This window comes from Coloeus monedula, assembly GCF_965178545.1.
Source record: "Coloeus monedula genome assembly, chromosome: 4".
Lineage (NCBI taxonomy): Eukaryota > Metazoa > Chordata > Aves > Passeriformes > Corvidae > Coloeus > Coloeus monedula.
This window is the reverse complement of record NC_138784.1, coordinates 24,861,601-24,879,139: the sequence shown is the minus strand read 5'-3', so window position 1 is coordinate 24,879,139 and position 17,539 is coordinate 24,861,601. Positions and strand designations below refer to the sequence as shown.

The 17,539-nt window shown below is 55.9% G+C and overlaps 3 protein-coding genes across 3 annotated transcripts; 1 reads left to right on the top strand and 2 right to left on the bottom strand.

Moving 5' to 3' along the window:
- Positions 1-2,151: 2,151 nt before the first annotated feature.
- Positions 2,152-2,916, top strand: LOC309572745 (noggin-like; the record flags this gene model as incomplete). The annotated part of the gene is made up of 1 exon (XM_082281185.1): positions 2,152-2,916. The coding sequence occupies one exon, from the start codon at positions 2,152-2,154 to the stop codon at positions 2,914-2,916; it is 765 nt and encodes a 254-aa protein (XP_082137311.1).
- A 2,736-nt stretch (positions 2,917-5,652) lies between these two features.
- On the bottom strand, positions 5,653-10,151 carry GCAT (glycine C-acetyltransferase). Its single transcript, XM_082279794.1, has 9 exons — positions 9,943-10,151; positions 9,727-9,857; positions 9,011-9,112; positions 8,337-8,483; positions 7,901-8,055; positions 7,308-7,390; positions 6,935-7,106; positions 6,424-6,545; positions 5,653-6,020 (listed from the first exon to the last, which is right to left on the bottom strand). Exons 1-9 carry the CDS (start codon positions 10,148-10,150, stop codon positions 5,869-5,871), a joined length of 1,272 nt encoding a protein of 423 aa, XP_082135920.1. The 5' UTR covers position 10,151; the 3' UTR covers positions 5,653-5,868.
- A 2,067-nt stretch (positions 10,152-12,218) lies between these two features.
- On the bottom strand, positions 12,219-13,129 carry H1-0 (H1.0 linker histone). Its single transcript, XM_082280823.1, has one exon. It carries the CDS (start codon positions 12,967-12,969, stop codon positions 12,385-12,387), a length of 585 nt encoding a protein of 194 aa, XP_082136949.1. The 5' UTR covers positions 12,970-13,129; the 3' UTR covers positions 12,219-12,384.
- Between the last annotated feature and the right edge of the window lie 4,410 nt (positions 13,130-17,539).

Here is a 17,539-nt window from a genome sequence, read left to right as displayed (position 1 = left end):
CCAACATTCCTCCTGCATTCTCAAAGCTGCTAAATCCCTGTCTAAGCAAGTCTAAACCCTGGCTACTGTTCAACACGGTTTGGCCATGAGACCATGGGGAAGGGGGCTTCCATGGGCTGCAAGTGGTCCCAGCACACTGAGCCCAGGGCTGTGCCACCTCTGACAGCAGGGATGCCTGGATCACACCCCAAAGCAGCAGCAGCACCCCAACACATTCCTACCCCAAGGGAACTCCTTAAGCTGGGACCACCTCCACCCTGGAGCTGGCTGCTCCCTGCTCCCTGTGCAGTAGTTATGCTCCACAGAGGAGAGGCAACTAAGGGCACCTTTTCCTGAAGCAGAGAGGTGGTCAAGGGCTGGGTGGTGGCAGGTAAGTGAGGATGGGGAGGAGACCCTGAAGCCACCTGAAATACAACATGACGATCATCGTGAATGAGGCTGTTATTACCACAGCTTAAGGTATTGTGATTTGCTGCAAAACTTCCTCCAGCCCTGAGTAACACTGTGCTCAGGCAGGGAACACCAACAGCCTATCTCTGAATAAGCCTTCCTCTTGTTGTGCTATCATTAGAACAAATTGTCCTTCTCTGAGCAATAACAGAGAAGAAAAAAGCTGTTATCTAGCTACTGTTGACAAGCAATTAACTTGGTTTTGGGTCATGCAAGCTCCTTCACTCCATGCTCCCCCATCCCTCAGCTCATGCCACTTCTGCTTCCTAGCTTATTTGTGTATCACACCAAGAGATTGTTCCCTGCCTCTCTGTGTCTTTGGTCCCCTCTGTCCTACTGATAGCTACCCTCCAGTTTATCCATCTGGCCCCATGGGATCTCCCCACTGAAGCAGAGGAAGCCAGCACTCACCTTTTTGAGGAAGTGCCTGCAGCTTTGCCACTCGCTTGGGGGGAGACGTCCAGCCCAGCCCACGCAGTGGTAGCAGGAGGATGCAGAGCACTGAAGAGTTTATCTGGGCAGCTCAGCCATCCCAGTCACTCCTACCCGGTGCTCCGCTGCCTCCCCCTGCCTGCCACCAGCTCTGCTCTCCCTCCTCCCAGAGCTCCTCTCCTCTCTCTCTGACTCCCCCTTTTCCCTCCCTCTGCTCTTGCTGCTGATCCATAGATCTCTGGTTTTTTTTTTTCCCTCTCCCTGAGGTTGGGTTTGGAGTTAACTCCTCTCTGCCCAGCTTTCCCGCAGGCTCAGCTGCTCCCTGCTCCTCCTGCTGAGAAGGAGGTGGCAGAGAGAAAGCTCACTACTCTCTGGTGGAAGAGGGGGGATGGGGTGGAGAAGGGTCCCTTGGACCTCAGCAGCCACCTCTCGATGCCAGGTGTTCAGAATGTGTTGTCCAACAGAGAATATAAATATCCCACCACTGTGAGCCTTGTCCCTGCCCTGTCCTTGGGATAGGGCCCTAAACCCTGTGGAAGATGAGCAATTAATTGCTGTTGCTAGCTATTATTAATTGTTACTAACACAGCACTGAGCAGATCGAGCCTCTCCCACAACGTCTGACCTAGGGAAGGAGGAGAAAGCAGGTTTCAGATTTCATCCAGTCCTGGTCTGCACTCCACCAGTATTGCAGTGTGGGAGGGAGGACAAGACCTCCAGGATGGCCACCTCCAGAGGTGCAGCTCCATCACAGCTGCCTGAGACAGCATGGGTGCTGGCTGATGTGCCAGGAGAGGACAGTGACCCACACAGCCCTCCTGCCCTGCCACTCTGCTGCCATGTCCATCCTGGTGACAGGAGCTGTGCCCTGAGGACTTCCAGGTGCACTAAGACCGAGTGCAGCTTGGTGATCCTTTCTCAGCGAGACTCAAAGGCCACCAGCTTCCCTTCACTGGGAAAGTCGTGGCTACCTCTTCCAAGGATGGAGCAGGATGTGGAGAAGGAGGCGCTGGCCCTTTCCCCTCCACAGCAGCCCCAATATCCCCACTGGCTCAGTGGCAACCCTCGGCCTGGCAGGAGGGACCATGCAGCTTCTCCCCACCACTTGCCCCTCTGGTGGGAAGGAGCGAGGTGTCCCCGCCAGCTCCCTATCAGCCGCTGTAACCAGGGAAAAGGGGAAGGCCGTGCCTCGCGACGCAGTGATAACCCAGGGGATGCGGCGGAGTGCAAGTCTGCAGCCGGGCACAGCCTGCCACAGTGCTGCTTGCCATGGAGGGACCACACCGCAGCTGCCTCCTCCTCCTCCTGTGCCTGCTGCCACCACCGGCCATCCCAGGCCCGCCGCCGTCTCTGGAGGAGCCCCGGGAGCCGCTGCTGCCACCGTCCAGCACCGCTGACCCCACCGCCCACCTGCTGCGCGGTCACCCCTCGGCCCCGGTGCGGCCCTACAGCCTGTCCCTCTCCCCCGAGGATTATCGCTACTCCCCCAAGCCCCGGCACCTGCGCCCCGGGCGGCTGCGCCGGCTCCTGGGCTCGGCCTTCGACCCCTTCTGGATGGCGACCGAGGAGCCCCGCGGTCGCAACGGCAGCATCCCCGAGGAGAACCTGGAGTCCATGAGCAGGGACCTGGCCGAGGGTGCCGGGCGATATCACCGCAAGCTGTGGCGAGAGGTGGAGGGGCTGGAGCTGCCCATCCTGCTGCCCGCCGCCCCCGAGCTGCTCCCGGAGCTACCGGGGATCCTGGCCCGCCGCCTGCGGCAGTGGCTGGTGGAACGGGCCTCCTGCCGCCTCACCTCCGCCTGGGTCGACCTGGGACCCATCTTCTGGCCGCGCTGGGTGCGCCACACCACGTGCGAGAGCGGCCCCCCCGGCTGCTCCTGGCCCCCCGGCATGAGCTGCCGCCCCGCACAGCTCACTCGCATCAAGCTGCTGGCCTGGCACTGCTGGACCCCGCAGCACCCCGGCCCCCCAAACTGCGCCTGGCGGCAGATCCCCTACCCCGTCGTGGCCGCCTGCAAGTGCTCCTGCCACTGAAGGGGCTGCGGGGGGCTACGGAGGGACCCCCCGGTGCCTGTTCTTGCAGCCAGAAGGCCCAAAAAGGCAAACGTCTGCCTGGGTTCACCCTCGGAGCTGGGGGGAAATCCCCTAAACAGAAATAAACCTCCAGAAAGGATGTGGGGATGGCTGTGGTCATTGCTGTGTCTCGCCGAAACCCCTGGGTGGGGAGTGCAGCTGATTCACCTCTCACCCACCAGTGCCGTGAGGCATTAGGACCAGCAGAGGCCCTTGTGCAGCATTTATCTCCAGTAAAGGATTAGGGATGGGAAAATTATGGCACTGAACAGCAGGTTCAGACCCCGTTTGCATCAGCCCCAGCTGGCTCAGTCCAAGCTGGGGCATCCCTGCCTGCCTGGGTGGGGCTGCAGGCAGGGAGCCAGGGCAAGGGAATTCCAGCAGAGAAAGGGTAGAGAGAGGTGGGCCACTGCTCAGGGTGGAAACAGCAACGTGGAGAGAGGCTGGGGTGAATTGGTGGGCAGCAGGGCAGGTTTGGGACTGCAACAAGGCAGCTTAGTGAGGGTAAAAGAAGTGGGGTGTGGGCCAGGACCCAGGGCTTGGAAGCATTTGTGAGGCTAGGTGTGTATAAAAATGGGATGGGATAGGATAGTCCCCTACTTTGAGGTAAACTGGGTGAAATACATGGATCCCCCACCTATCCCACAGTGCAAAGGGTGACAGCTCCAGACCCAGGATTGCCAGGGCAGCACACAGGGTTATGGGGTAGGCCAGGGAGCCCAGGGTGGGAACTGCATCCTCAAAAAGTGGCATCTGCCTCTACATTCCACTCTGCAAAACATCCTCTGCTTTCTGGGCTAAAAGCTGCCTAGAGCTGTAGATCAGACCTAGGCTGGAAGGCCTTGAAGCAATAGAGTGGGAGGATTTGCCTGGGAATTCAATATTAACATGATGCCTACGAGTCAACAGGTACTGCATTATTCATTTCCAGCGTGCCATTGTCTGACCCTTCTGCCTTCCCAGGGCTCCAGCACTCCCCAGGCTGTTCCCCAGACAGCTCCACAGTCTGCTGCTGAGCTTGGCCTTGAAGCAGGCAGAGTACAGGGAGTCAGCTGCTGAGGGAGAGGGAGGTCAATGCACCTGGTGAGAAGAGGAGCAGAAGGGAGAGCCCACATGTGCATGCAAAACCAGTTGTGAGCATCACAGGAGGGAGGCTGCTGCTGCTCTGGCCTGCAGCTGAGCAGTGGGACATCTGTGGGGCTGCTCTCCCAATGAGGAGGACGTGAAAGCTGGAGCAGGGTTAAACTGCTTGGGTTGTCTGTCCCTGAATGGAGCAGAGGCAGACCAGGGCTGGGGACCAGCAGGACAGAAATGTGAGGGAGTGTGGTACAGGTGTGCAGTGGAGGTGTGCAGGTAGGGGGAGCACGGGGTGCACATGCACTGGGCTCAGACCAGCAGTGATTCAGTTTAGGGTTTCAACCTCCCTATAGCCGAGCCCATCTGGCTGAACTTTCATCTCTTCCAGGTTGCACGAGGGGCCTGAGAGCAATCCTCCTGCCTTCCCCACTACATTCCCCATGCCAAAACACTGCCCTGTTGAAAAAGGTTTGCAGCACTGCGAGGGCCTGGTGCCACAGAAAGGGAACTCCATATCATACTTTATCAGCAGGCTGAGCTCAGGGCCTGTGGAGATGGAAAACTAAACAAAATCAGCACACAGTTACACTACCAGCTGTTCTAACAGGGTTTGGTTGCAGTCCTGTAGAACATATAGAACGTGTTTCTCCTCTGTCCTCTGCATCCTCGTAAAGCCCTACAATCCTGGATTAACACCTGTATTCTTTTGCAGTTGCTCTGGTTCAGGTCAGACATGACTGTTCTGTAGTTTGCTCCCTGACTGCCTAGCAACACGTAGTGACTTCAGAGCAGGTCTTTGCTGAAGTGACCCAGTGCTCCAGCACCCAGGCACAGCACACTCCATTTCAGCTGGAATCTGCCCCTGACTGCAGCAACTCACTCAGCACAGGGGCAGCTGGCAGGACACACAGTTTCTGATCTGGAGTGAAACTGATGCAAACAAAGCAATCCTAAGGGATGCCCAGGTCCCACTTGTGCCTGCTTGAATGCTGAAATGCTACACCAGCACAGCTTGGAGGAACAAATCCACAGATTCCTGCCACATGGAAGAAAATTAAAGGTTTCTGCTCTGCCCCTGGCCTAGGCCTCAGTCAGATGCAGATCCTCTCACCATGCTGCTGGCCTCTGCCACGTCAGCTTGCATGCTGCCTGATGGCCTCTCTGGGGCAAGATGTCTTTCCCAGGGCAGGTCTGGGACCACTGAAGCAACTGGCAAAGCCTTGTAGCTGGGGTCCAAGCAAGCCTCACGTCTAACACCTGAGAGTGAGAAGGAGAGAAAGAACCACTGGAGCTTTGGCTGGCCCATGTCCTCTTTCCCTAACCAGCTGCCAGTGGCACAGGTTGCAAAGGGCCTGGAAAACACCCCTGCCTCAGTGGGGAATTGCAGCAGTCAGATCTGCCAGGGTGATGCTGCTGCACCCACAGGACAGCAGAGAAGAAGCAGACAACCTCAGGCACATCAGCAACGCTGTATTTCCATCAGGAGACAGCAGGAATTGCAGCGCTTCAGCATCTGGCCTGAGGCTTCAGGGAAGGCATAGCAGAGTGTCTGGTCACAGCATGAGAGGACGGGGATGGGGCGCAGCTCCTGGATGAGGAAATAGGAGGCACACAAGTATCTGCTGTGCTGCAGGACACCTTTAATGACACTTAAGTGCTGGTTGCCAGTGCTACTGCCAGCACACTGCAACAGCCAACTGGCTGATTCATGGGATGCAGGCTGTGATGCCTTGAGGAATGGTCCTACTTCTGGCAATGTGCTGCTCAAGCCTTTTTCCCCATCAGAGGCACTTGGTTGTGGGCAGGGATGGTGCTGAGGAGGTGTTTTCTGGCCCCTCAAGGCAGTGCTCCGTGCTTCCGTCCCACCTCGGTGAAGGCTTCCACGCAGCGGTCGATGTCCTCGTCACTGTGCACGGCGGAGATCTGGACCCGAATGCGGGCCTTCCCCTTGGGGACCACGGGGTAGCTGAAGCCAATGACATAAATGCCTGGGGAGGGAACACAGGCAGAGTCAGAGCTGGCTGGGATGGAGGCAGGCTGAGGTGTACTGGGTGATAGAAAGGTTCCCCTCCCAATAACCACTTCCAGGCTTCAGGGTTTTCAAGTGCCATCTGCTCCCAAGCATGGAAATGAGATTTAGGGCTAGCAATGGGGATGGAGTCCAGCATGGCAGGACAAGAGCATTAATGTAAATCCCCTCCCTAAAAAGGGAAAGAAGGTGAAGCCAGCAACATCTGGGGGAGACCATGAGGATAATTGCAGCTGGAGGGTAGAGAAGTACTGGATTTCATTCAGGAACATCCTCTGGAGGAGGGCTTATGGTGGCACCACTGCCAACTGTCCCTTCCCTCAGGGAATGTGTCTGCATGCTGAGCCCCCTCCCCAGATCACCTCTGTTGAGCATGTCCTCTGCCATCACTGACGCCAGCCGAGCATCCCCCAGCATGACCGGACAGATGGGGTGGTCTTTCCCTGAGATGGTGAAGCCAGCTGCTGTCATCTTAGTTCTGAACCTGGTGAAGGGAACAACAGGATGAGTAAAAACCTCATCAGCCCTGTCCTTGGAGACCACTGCCTTTCTTTCCCCTGGGAGCCCTGACCACTGAGAACTGGGTAAGGTTTGCTCCACTGTTTATCTTCTGTGCAGGGAAGAGATCTCTCCTCTTGGAGTGACCTCCACCATGTCCTGCTCAGCAAAATGGGACTGCAGATCCTTGAGGGGCAGATGTGCCCCAGCTCACAGAGCATTCAGATGTGAAACATCTGTCTGACACAGACAGGCACATCCTGCAGTTTCCCCTGAGCTCTGACTTGCAAATCCGGGGGGTGACAGTGAATAAATCACAGACAACTCATTCCTAACAAAGCTGCCCCTCCTCCCACCCCAACATGGCCCCCTCACCGTTGGGTTTTGGCAGCCATAGACTGTGCAATGGCATTGCTCTCCATGAGCAGGTCCAGGGCCTTGGATGCACAGCCCACCACAGCAGGGGGCAAGCTGTTGGAGAAGAGGTATGGGCGGGAACGCTGGCGGAGCAAATCGATGAGGGGTTTGGGACCCGTTGTGTACCCACCTGCAGATGGAGGAGAGAGAATTGGACTGGGCACCCCAGGGTGACCTGTTTAGAGTGGGGCTCCTTGATAAAGCCAACCTGACACCTATAGCAGGAATTTAGGTACAAACCAGGTCTAAAAATCTAAAAATTTAAAAATCTAAAAATAAGATGATGAGCTCTTTAGGGCATGCAGGACCCTGGACAGGAAAATGCCTTCACCTGCAGCTCCTCCAAGAGCTTTTCCAAGGGTGGAATTGATGATGGTGACTTTGTCCATCACTCCCAGGAGCTCATCAGTACCCCTGTAGAAAAAGGAATGTCACATTATCAGCTGTGCCAGCACGCACCAGGAAAGCTGCTGGATACCTCAAGGGAAACAAAGCAACGTCAGCCAGCTCTCTGGCATCCCTCCTTCTAGACAAGGAGGCACAGCCCCTTGAGATAGTTCAACCCAAGTGTTGACCCTCCCCTCCTGCAGAAAGCCTAAGCTGGGACCTCACAAAGTAAAAGCATGGGTCCTTCATCCCTTACAGATGGGAGAGTGCTCAAACTTCCCACGCAGAAGTTTGATAGTCCAAACAACGCACCTGCCAGGAGAGGCAGATGAGATGGTCACACCATCCATTACACACTGAGGAACAGCTGTCACTTTGGGATGAATCACTGCTAAAGTATCTCCTTTCAGTCCAAAGGTGAGGTGCAAAGCCTTCAAGGAGTCCCCACACAAAAACACATTGGCCATCAGCACCTTTGGCCTTGCTTCAGAAGTAGTCAGGGTAGGAGGAAGAAACAGGGTTGAAGCAGTCACTTACCGCCCATTGGGTCCCAGGAATCCTGTGGCATGGCATTCATCAATGAAGACCAGGGCATCATACTTCTGGGCAAGCTGGCAGATTTCCCTCAGGGGTGCGATGTCACCGTCCATGGAGAAGGCACCATCAGTGGCCACCAGTCGCAGTCGATGCTTCTGTTGGAGGGAAAAAGGCATCCCAGGGGTGAAGTTGTCACCCTGAGGGGCTGGCAAAGGGACATACTCTTAATGGAGAGGATGTATCTAACTGAGATGAGGGTATTTGCATCACAACCAGCTGCTCTGCCTCCTTGCCTATCCATGCCTGCCTCTGCCTGTTAGCAAAAACAATGCCTATTGCATGGGAGAAGGCAGAGCTCACCCTCCAGCACTGGCTACTGCACAGGCAGCACAGCTAAGCAATGCCCTGGTGTTGGGGTGGGAGCAGCCCTCCATACCTGCGCTTCCTTCAGCTTGGCCTCCAGGTCCTGCATGTCCATGTGCTTGTAGCGGTACTTGTTGGCCTTGCACAGGCGGATCCCATCGATGATGGAAGCGTGGTTCAGCTCATCCGACAGCACCGCATCCTCTGGGGTCAGCAGGGCCTGGCCGTGCCAAACAGAAAGGATCATCCTTTGCTCTGGATGCCACCTCACCAAGATTTCCCAGCCTCTCTCAGTACAGAGAACAAGGCTGTGATTGATTCCAGCTGCCACGTCTCTCCTGGCATTGCTGAACTTTGTATTTCCTTCCTAGTCACCTTATCCCCCGATTTCTTTATGCCAAGCTCTTGCTTGTGGCTTCTGAGCTCAAAACCTCCCTCTCTCTTCCCTAACATGCCTATGAGATCACCCCTTCCCCTCACCTACACCTTAAGGGGGAGTACAGACCTCTGAGGAAATGAGATCCCTCCCCAAGAGCTGCAGCTGGCTGGAGACAGGGGAGGTGAGGGCTGGTTAAATGCTCTTGTATGGCTTCCCTGGTCCAAGGGCCCCAAGTCAGGGCTTTTCACCACCAGTCACTGCCACCTTTTCTGGTGCACAGAGCTCACAGCAGGGCGTCTGGAAGGGATGGCAGCCACATTACTGTCACCTCCCTCCTCCATGCACAGCACAAAGGAAGCCTTATGAACCTCAAAGATACCAGCGTTGGCATCAAAGCAGCTGGCATAGAGAATGGCATCTTCCCGCTGGTGGAAACGTGCGATCTTCTCCTCCAGGTCCTTGTGGATGCTCTAAAGAGAAGAGAGGAGCAGGAGTCAACAGTGGGGCAGCGCAAGTTCTTGCTTGTTCACTGCTGTTAAATGCTGACTTGCAAGGGGAGGAAACAGGCCAGGTTTTATCCAGAAAAGGTGTGTGCGCGTGGGAGAAGTTACTTGTGTTCAGCAAATGCAGCCCTAAAATATAATTATGGGTTTGGATGCCAAAAGCTCAGCAGGGAGGCTGACTCCAAGCTCCCCATGTACATGGGAGAAGCTCTCCTTGTTCTTTACACTTAACCAGGCAGGGCTCAAAAAAAGGCTCCAGCAGGGATAAACCGGGGTGGGCCTGATGGAGCCACTTCAAATCAGGTTCACTGTAATTTTGACCCACAAGAGAGAGAGAAAGACATTCATTTTCTGAATTGGAGGGGGGGGGGGAATGTTTAGTTTCTCTGCTCTCAGGTGTTGCAATAGTTTAAATTGGTATATTTCCAGATCTTTGGCTAGTGGGGACTTGGCAAGCTCTTTTTCTCACCGGGCCACGTGTAACTTAACACTGTTGCACGCATGCCGAGTGGGAATGCCGAGAGAGGAGTCTGCGCGGACACCCTGCGAAAGGCCGCGGTGAAGGGGATGCTGCCCGGTACCTGGGTACCGCAGATAAAGCGGACGGAACTGAGCCCAGCGCCGAACTTTTCCAGGGCCTCCACAGCGGCTCGGATCACCTCGGGGTGGCTGGAGAGCCCCAGGTAGTTATTGGCGCAGAAGTTGATGATCCCTGCGGGAACACAGAGAGAGAAGCAGGGGCATGGCACCGGCGGAAGGCACCGAGCGCCCTCCTCGCCGCCGCCCCCCGCACGCACCGGCGCCGCCGCCCGCCAAGCGGAGGTGGGGACCCTGTCGGGAGGAGATGACGCGCTCGCTCTTCCAGGTGCCGGCGCCGCGGATGTCCTCCAGCTCGCTCTCCAGCCGCCGCCGCAGCTGCGCCGCCGCCGCTCCCGACGCGGCCCGGGGGGCGCCGGCGCCGGCCCCGCCGCCCCGCACCGCCCGCACCGCCGCCGCCCGCCACATCCCGGCGATCGGCCGAATTAATCACGGGTTAATTACCGACCAATGCCCATTGGCCGCCGGGGCACCGCCCCACGTTGGGCGGGGCGGGGCGGGCGCTGCTGTAGCGGCGGCTGGAAGCGCTTGGGTACTTTCTCCAGGAGGCGTTCGGCATCTTCCTTGGAGGAGAGGATCTGCCCCAAGGGGTTTAGGCGCCCCAGAGCCAGGCCATACGGAGTCTGAGGGATTTTGGGGGCACGTCATCTATGGGATATAGGACCTGCAGTGGGGTTATGTACTAGGGTCTGAGGGATTTCCTAGCAACAGGGCATCACGGACCTTAAGGATAACAAGCCCGGGAGCATTAGGTGCCTCTACCTAGGGATTTGGGGTCCTTAGTACAGGTGACTTGGATCTTTGCAGCTAGGTGGTTTATGGGTGCCCACCACTGGGGTAACAAACCACGGGGCTGTACTGTGTGGGTACATCCAGCTGAGGTGACCAATAATCCATTGGATAGAAAGGTTTAGGATTTACCAGGTTAAAATTAGAATACCCAAACCCAAGGGATTTGAGCACCTCTGGCCAAACTACAGGCTTAGTGGCTTTAGACACAAAGGGTCACAGAATGATAGAATGGTTTGGGTTAGAAGGGACCTTAAAATCTTCTGTTTCCAAGCTCCCTGTCATGGGCTGGGATACCTTCCACTAGACCAGGTTGCTCAGAGCCCCATCAAACCTTGGCTGGAGTATTTCCAGGGACAGGGCATCCACAACTTCTCTGGGCAACCTGTTCCACCTGGATTAGGCATCTCCTTCCTCTACTACAGCTGACTGGGGAACTCTGTGGCCAGAGTGGCACTCATTCCAGGGGAATTAGGTACCAGGCTCTTGAAAGGTGTTCAGGGTCTCCAGCCTAGGTGTTCTGGAAGCCTTTGATCCAAGGGTCTTAGGAACAAGGGCCCACAGGGACTAGATGCATCCAGACCAAGGAATTCAGCACCCTGAAGTACACAGTTTGGAATCCTTAATGGCTAAAAGACTCAGGCACCATTTTCCCAAGTGATTCAGGAAGAACAGGCTGAAGGATTTGGGAGCCATCGGAGAGGATGAAGACGGTGCGCTTACGACATTTAGGCACAGCAAGCCCAAGGGTACTGGGCACCCAGAGCCCCTGGGATTCTGGAACTCCTGGCCCAGCTAGCTGGGGATCCTGATGATCAAGAAGTTTCTCTGTCTCTAGCCAAGAGGGATTAGGCAGCCCCTGCCAGAGGTTCAGACTCTGGTGAGCAGCGAGGCCAGCCCACAGGCTGCCTGCCAGCCCTGGCTGTCAGGATCACCCAGCCCAGCCCAGGGAGGGGCTCTGGCAGGGGCCAGGCAGGCTCTGGAGTCGTGCCAGCCTCCACTGGGCACAAAGCCAGAGCCCCCGGGTCACAGCAGGGCCGAGCCTGCAGTCCCACCCCACCCTGCCCTAGCTGCCCACCCCAGCCCACCTGCAGAGCTGTCCACTGCCTCAGGATGTTCCTCCCTAGGGAGCAAAGCTGCTTATGGCTGTGTTTGTCCTCTCTCCCTACGGTGATCCCACTTCCCACTTCATGGACACCTTCCACTCCTTGAAAGCCAAGGTGGACAGACTCTGGCCCCGCTCCACCTTCTCCATCCCATCCCTGCCCCAAAAGTCCCTGCCACCACCCAGCCGTGCTCAGGCAGCTCCATAGGCAGGTGGGCAGCCCTGGTTATCTCCAGCACCAGCTGGACCTCACACCCAGCAGCCCAACATTCCTCACCTCATCCCTGTGGTGGGGATCCGCAGCAGCAGATGAGGGAGCAGGGATCCCTTTTCCCCCTCCAGGGAAGGCCAGGGCTTTTGCAGCCATGTGTTCTGGCTTCCCACCAATGTCTTTGCCCGGCGCCAGCAAACACACAACCCCCAGGAGTTGGGGCAGGACCAGGAATTGAAATGCTGCACGACCCCAACAGACACACAGAGTCACCATCACTCCCAACACACAACAAGCAGCCCAGCATTAATAAAACCAACAGACATACACACAAGAAATTTCTGAGACATCAGAATAAAAACCCAGACCGGTAACACTTTAAAATTGGTTTTTTTTCATTCATCATCTGCCTTGTTTAAGCTATTTCTGTTCAGGAGTAGATCAATTCTTTATAAAATGCAATGGAAAGGAGTAAAAATAAAGGCAACAGCTATTTACAGAACCAATGGGGAGAGTACCAAAACGCCTCTAGACTTCTCACTTCTTCTTGGGCGACTTCCGGGCACTGGACTTGGTTCTGGACTTCGACCGCTTCGCCTTCTTGGGTTTGGATACCTTCAGGGACTTGGCCTTAACAGTCTTTGGCTTCTTGGCTTTCTTAGGGCTGCTCCTTGACTTCTTCCTGGCCTTCCTGGCAGCAGATTTGGGCTTCTTGGCCGGGGACTTGGCTTTCCTGGACCTAGCCGGCTTTCGGGGCGAAGCGGATCTTCTCCTGGTTGCCTTCTTCCTCTTCTTGGCTGGAGACCTCTTCGCCTTGCTGGCCTTGGCTAGGCGGAAAGAGCCGGAGGCACCAACTCCTTTGGTCTGCTTGAGGACTCCGGTGGCGAGCAGGCGCCGAATGGCCAGCCTGATCTGGACGTCGGCGTTCTGGCCCACCTTGTAGTGGCTCTTCACGTACTTCTGGATGGACTGCCGGGATGAGCCGCCGCGGCTCTTGTCGGCCCGGATGGCTGCCGTGATCATGTCCGAGTAGGCAGGGTGGGCTGCCGGCCGCCGCGCTGACCGGGCCCGCTTGGGCTTGGTGGCCGAAGCCGGCGGCAGTGGGATCGGGCTGTCACTCATGGCGAGTGCTTCGTCCCGCGATGCCCCGCTATGCCCTCGCGGCTGGAAGCGTGGCCCGCCCGGCCTGGGACCCTCGCCCCTGGGCGGGGAGAGGCTGGGAAGGGAGCGGTGGGTGGGTGAAGCCTCAGCAGAGCCGGTGCCGCTCTGCCGCCGGTGCCCCCGCTGGTGCCTCTGCGGCCGCGCCCGCCGCGGGCTCCCTTTAAAGCCGCGGTGCGGACCGCGGGGAGGACTGCCCCGCGCGCGCCACCCGCCGCCCGTGTCCCCGCGTGTCCCCTGCCACGCCCTGAGCCGACCCGCCGGGAGGGACAGGGAGGGACAGTGCGGGGGACACTGCGGAATAAATACGAGTATTTGGGGGAACGCATGGTGGGGACAAGGAGGGACACTGGCGGGACCAGCGGGGGACAACGAAGAGCGAGGACTTGCAGGGGCCATTTAGTGGGGCAGCTTAGGTGCCAGGTGCATTTGGAAGGATATTGTGTAGGGACAAGGAAGGACACTGGAGGGGACATTGGGGACACCGGTAAGAGAGGGACAGGCATGTCAGGGGTACTCAGAGCAGCATCAAGAGGAGAGGGACACTCAGGGATGATACAGGGGGTTAAGGAGGGACATTTAGGGACGACACATAGAGACACACTGGGAAAATATCAGGGGACGAGGAAAGATGCTGTGGAAGACATTAAGGGGGCAAGAAGGGACACTAGAGAAGACCCTGGTGATGGCAGCAAGGAGAAAAGGGGGAGCACTGGGCACAAGTCAGCTCAGCAGCAATAGCCCATGGCCAAGTGCTGCTACTCCCTCTTCTGTCCCTTTGCTCTCCACCAGGTGCTTTAGGAACACCAGCTCAGCCCTTGCATGTGAATGGCGAGGGGCCACAAATAACAGGCTGTCCCCTTGTTTTGGGAGACACACACAGCTCTTAGTGAGGGGACAGAACAGGGACACAGTGGCAATCAGCCATCCTTTCCCTGCTGGGTGAGCAGTCGGCTGTTCCTGGGAGATTAAATACAGCTGCTATCATCATCTTGCCTGTAGGATTTAGATGATGTTTTCCTCTTATTTTTTAAAAACATGCGGGGGCAGCCACCTGGTGCCCACCAACATGCCATGCTGGGCTCAGAGAAGAACCAAACCTCCCAGTGCTCCAGCGTGGCATTAAAATACACAGTGAGCACCTCTCAATAACCTCTGTGTGCCCTGGGTGTCTGGGGCCATGAAAACCACCAGTCAGGGACACACAGAAGTACACATTAAACTCCAGTATAGATACATAAATACAAATATAAATACAGAAATTGAAATAACAGAAAAAGTAGAAATCAAGATAATAAAAATTAGAAATAGAACCATAGAATCATAGGATTGTTCGGGTTGGAAGGGACCTTAAAGATCATCCAGTTCCAACTTCCCTGCCATGGGCAGGGACACTTTCCACCAGACCAACTGGCTCAGGGCCCCATCAAGCCTGGCATTAGACACTTCCAGGGACAAGGCATCCACAACTTCTCTGGGCAACCTGTTCCAGTGCCTCATCACACTCACAGTAAAGAATTTCTTCCTAATATCTAATCTAAACTTGCCCTCTTTCAGTTTAGAGCCATGCCCCCTTGTCCCATCACTACATTTAAATAGAAGTCTTTGATAGCTGCTCCTGTATTATGTGAGGACCTGGCCTGGGAGAAGACACTCAGGCCCCTGATGCTTTCCCACAGATGGAAAGACCAAAGGCATCTCCTTGTGCCTTCCTCCCTCATGGAGTTTCTTCACATGCTCTATTCCATTTGGGAGTGGGAAAGGTTCTTAGCACCTGAAAACATTTTGATTTTATTAGGAGCAAATTGCTCCTAATTGTGGAGAGGAATAACCACCCTCCCACCTCCCCTAGGGTTTGCTTTTGTTTAAGACCTAATAAATACATAGCTTTCCATCCCATCTGGAGAGCACAGGCAGGGAGCTCTGGTGGCCTCTGTACAACATTTTGACTGGCTGAAGGACTTCTCATTTTCCCTATCTGGGAATAAACCGCTGGCTGCCTGCACGTAGGCAGCCCAGGCACAGAGATAAGGCCCCATCTGCTCTTCTTTGCATCCAAGTTTGTAACCGTCACGAGTGGCTCGCCTGTACGCCGGGCTCCGAGGGGAGACCAGGAGGTTTAGGGGGGGTGTAGGAATTGGCCCCTGGGGTTGGCACAGCGCCACAGGCTGCCTGCAGAGCCTCCAGCCCTAAAACCCAGGCAGCAGTTATCAATCCAGTGCAGTGATGGGGAGGCGAAGGCAGTGGGGGGAAAGGTGGCAGGGAGGGACAGATGCTTTACCTAACTCTGGCCACCTCAGGGGTCTAATCTCAGACATTCACCTGGGCAGCTCCTGCAGCTGATCCGGGCTGCTCAGCCTCCTCCGGCGGGTGACGCTGCTGGCAAACAAACACGCTCTCCCCTGTGCATGGAGGTTCTGGCCCTTTCATATAGACTAGATCCCTAATTTTTAGCCAGTCAGTCTAAGGGGAAGATCCCGTGCCCCCAGACAACTCACTGGAGGGAAGGCACACAGGTGGTCACAGCAGCGGCTGCTGCTGCGTTGGGACCTGGGGGTAACCTGGTCAAGGTAAACCCCCAAGCACCCCTCTTGATATTGGAATGCACCCCTTGAACCCTGCACTGTTTTGACAATGCATCTTTAACATCAACTGGTCAGGACTGAGAGGATGAGAGGATTTTCCAGCCCCTGGCAGGATGTCAGGGCTGGAGGTGGAATGGAGATGCTCCCAAGCAATGCAAGCCCTGCTGCTTCTGGGAAGTGGGTCCAGCGCTTTTGGCACCCCACTGCAGGCAGCATGGGGGACTCACCCAGAAGGAAGAGTTATTCCCATGGGCCACACATGCCACCATGGCCATCTTGGGTTCATGCCTGTATTTCTGGCCACATGAACCTGCCACCATGCCCAGGATGGGGTGGGTTACCCCCTACCCCCACTTTTCTCCTCAAGAATTGCTACCCAACCACTCCAAGCCTCCTGAGCCTTCTCTGTCTGGCATTAGTCTGCAGAGATTGGGAAATCCCACTTCTCCAACAAACCCCAGAGGACAGAGCGTGGCAGAAGAATCCTCTCTGTAATCCTGTTTACCTTCTCCTCCCTCCCTGCACTGAGTTCAACCAGACCCCATGGGGATTTACACATTTCCAGCCGCAGATTTTGTCTTAAATGGTCAAACCGTGTCCACTGTGATCCTTCGGGCAACAGCCCCTGCCTTGTAGGGGCAGGACAGCTGAACAGGCCTCTGAGAGCACCAAGCTACTTCTGGCAATTAATGTCAGTGATAACACTTCGTTTTACCCAGTTTCCTTTTCAGAGACTCAAAATCCTCAGCAGTGGGACTTGGTCTTGGTGGTACTCAGATCTAAGTGCTTCTGTGCTTTTTTAATAGCAAAACAGGGAAACTAGCTGAAGTTCCAGCTGTGCTCATCAGAGCTTCAGCTCTGAGTCCCCGGTGTGCAATGCAGTGTGGTCAGCCCAACATGAAGCCACTCAGCTTGGCCATAGCCAGGGGCAGAGCAGGCTTGAAGGACAAAAATAAATGGCAAAGGTGCATTGCCTCTGACTGCTGGACTGATTACCACTGCCCTAAAAGATTTATGGGCTGTTTTTAAGGGCAAGCTCCTTATATGAGCTAGGGTGCTGGCTCCCATACAGCCATGGTGCCGTACAGCTGTGGGTTTTCCCTATTCTTGAGGCTGGGATGTTTGTCACAGCCACAATCTGGCTGCAAGCAAGTGGACAGGGTGCAACCATCGCTTTGGGATGTTTTTTGGGCTCTGCCAGCCATCACGCCTGTCACCCGTGGGCATTTTGGTCATTTCCTCTCTGGCCACTCTTCCCCACCCGGCTCCCCTGCTCCCAGGAGATAAGGATGTGGAGATGACGGGGTGACCATATCGCCCTGCCGCAGGCGAGACAGGCTCTGCCTGATTAGTGCCGTGCCAATTTTGGAGGCGGCGTCCCACAGCACCCCAGGATGAGGGGATGAGCCTACCCTGCCAGGGGCTGATCTGCAGCCACAGAGCCTCAAGGAGGGGCAGCTCTACCACATGTCAGGGGCACACACATTTTGCCTGTGCTTATGCCACACATTTATCGGGCTGAGCAGCCCTCGTCAGAAAGGCAGAAGAAAACAAACACCATCCCAACAAACCAACCCAAACACAAGATACCCAACTCTTCGGGGAAGGGGCAGGTGAGCGGGTGCTGAGCATTGTGCAAAGAGCAGTGTGCAGTTCACCCCTTGCTTGCCCTTTGCTTGCCCCCAATGCCCCACTCTCAGGAATTTCCTCCCCCAGGAGTAGGTACAACTATGCAGACTGTTGATTGAGTGGTTATTTTTTCTAAAAAACACACATGGCCCGCAACACTGTGCCCTGAACCCTTTTTCCCCCTTCTTTTTTGGCTCCTATAAATCCCCATGACAAGACCAAGCCCTGCAGCCTGAAAACAGCTGCTCTGAGCTGTTCTTTCACCTCTTGCCATCCCAGCCCTCCAAATGCCAAATGCTCGCCCCATTCCAAACTTGATG

What these genes read in the sequence shown, in the direction of transcription:
- GCAT (XM_082279794.1), bottom strand. Translation starts at nt 10,150, where the DNA reads ATGTGGCGGGCGGCGGCGGTGCGGGCGGTGCGGGGCGGCGGGGCCGGC. An exon ending in GCTTTATCTGCGGTACCCAG is followed by an intron (nt 9,113 to 9,726) that starts GTACCGGGCAGC and finishes TCTTCTCTTTAG; the next exon opens with AGCATCCACAAGGACCTGGA. An exon ending in CCAAGCTGAAGGAAGCGCAG is followed by an intron (nt 8,056 to 8,336) that starts GTATGGAGGGCT and finishes TCCCTCCAACAG; the next exon opens with AAGCATCGACTGCGACTGGT.
- H1-0 (XM_082280823.1), bottom strand. Translation starts at nt 12,969, where the DNA reads ATGAGTGACAGCCCGATCCCACTGCCGCCGGCTTCGGCCACCAAGCCC.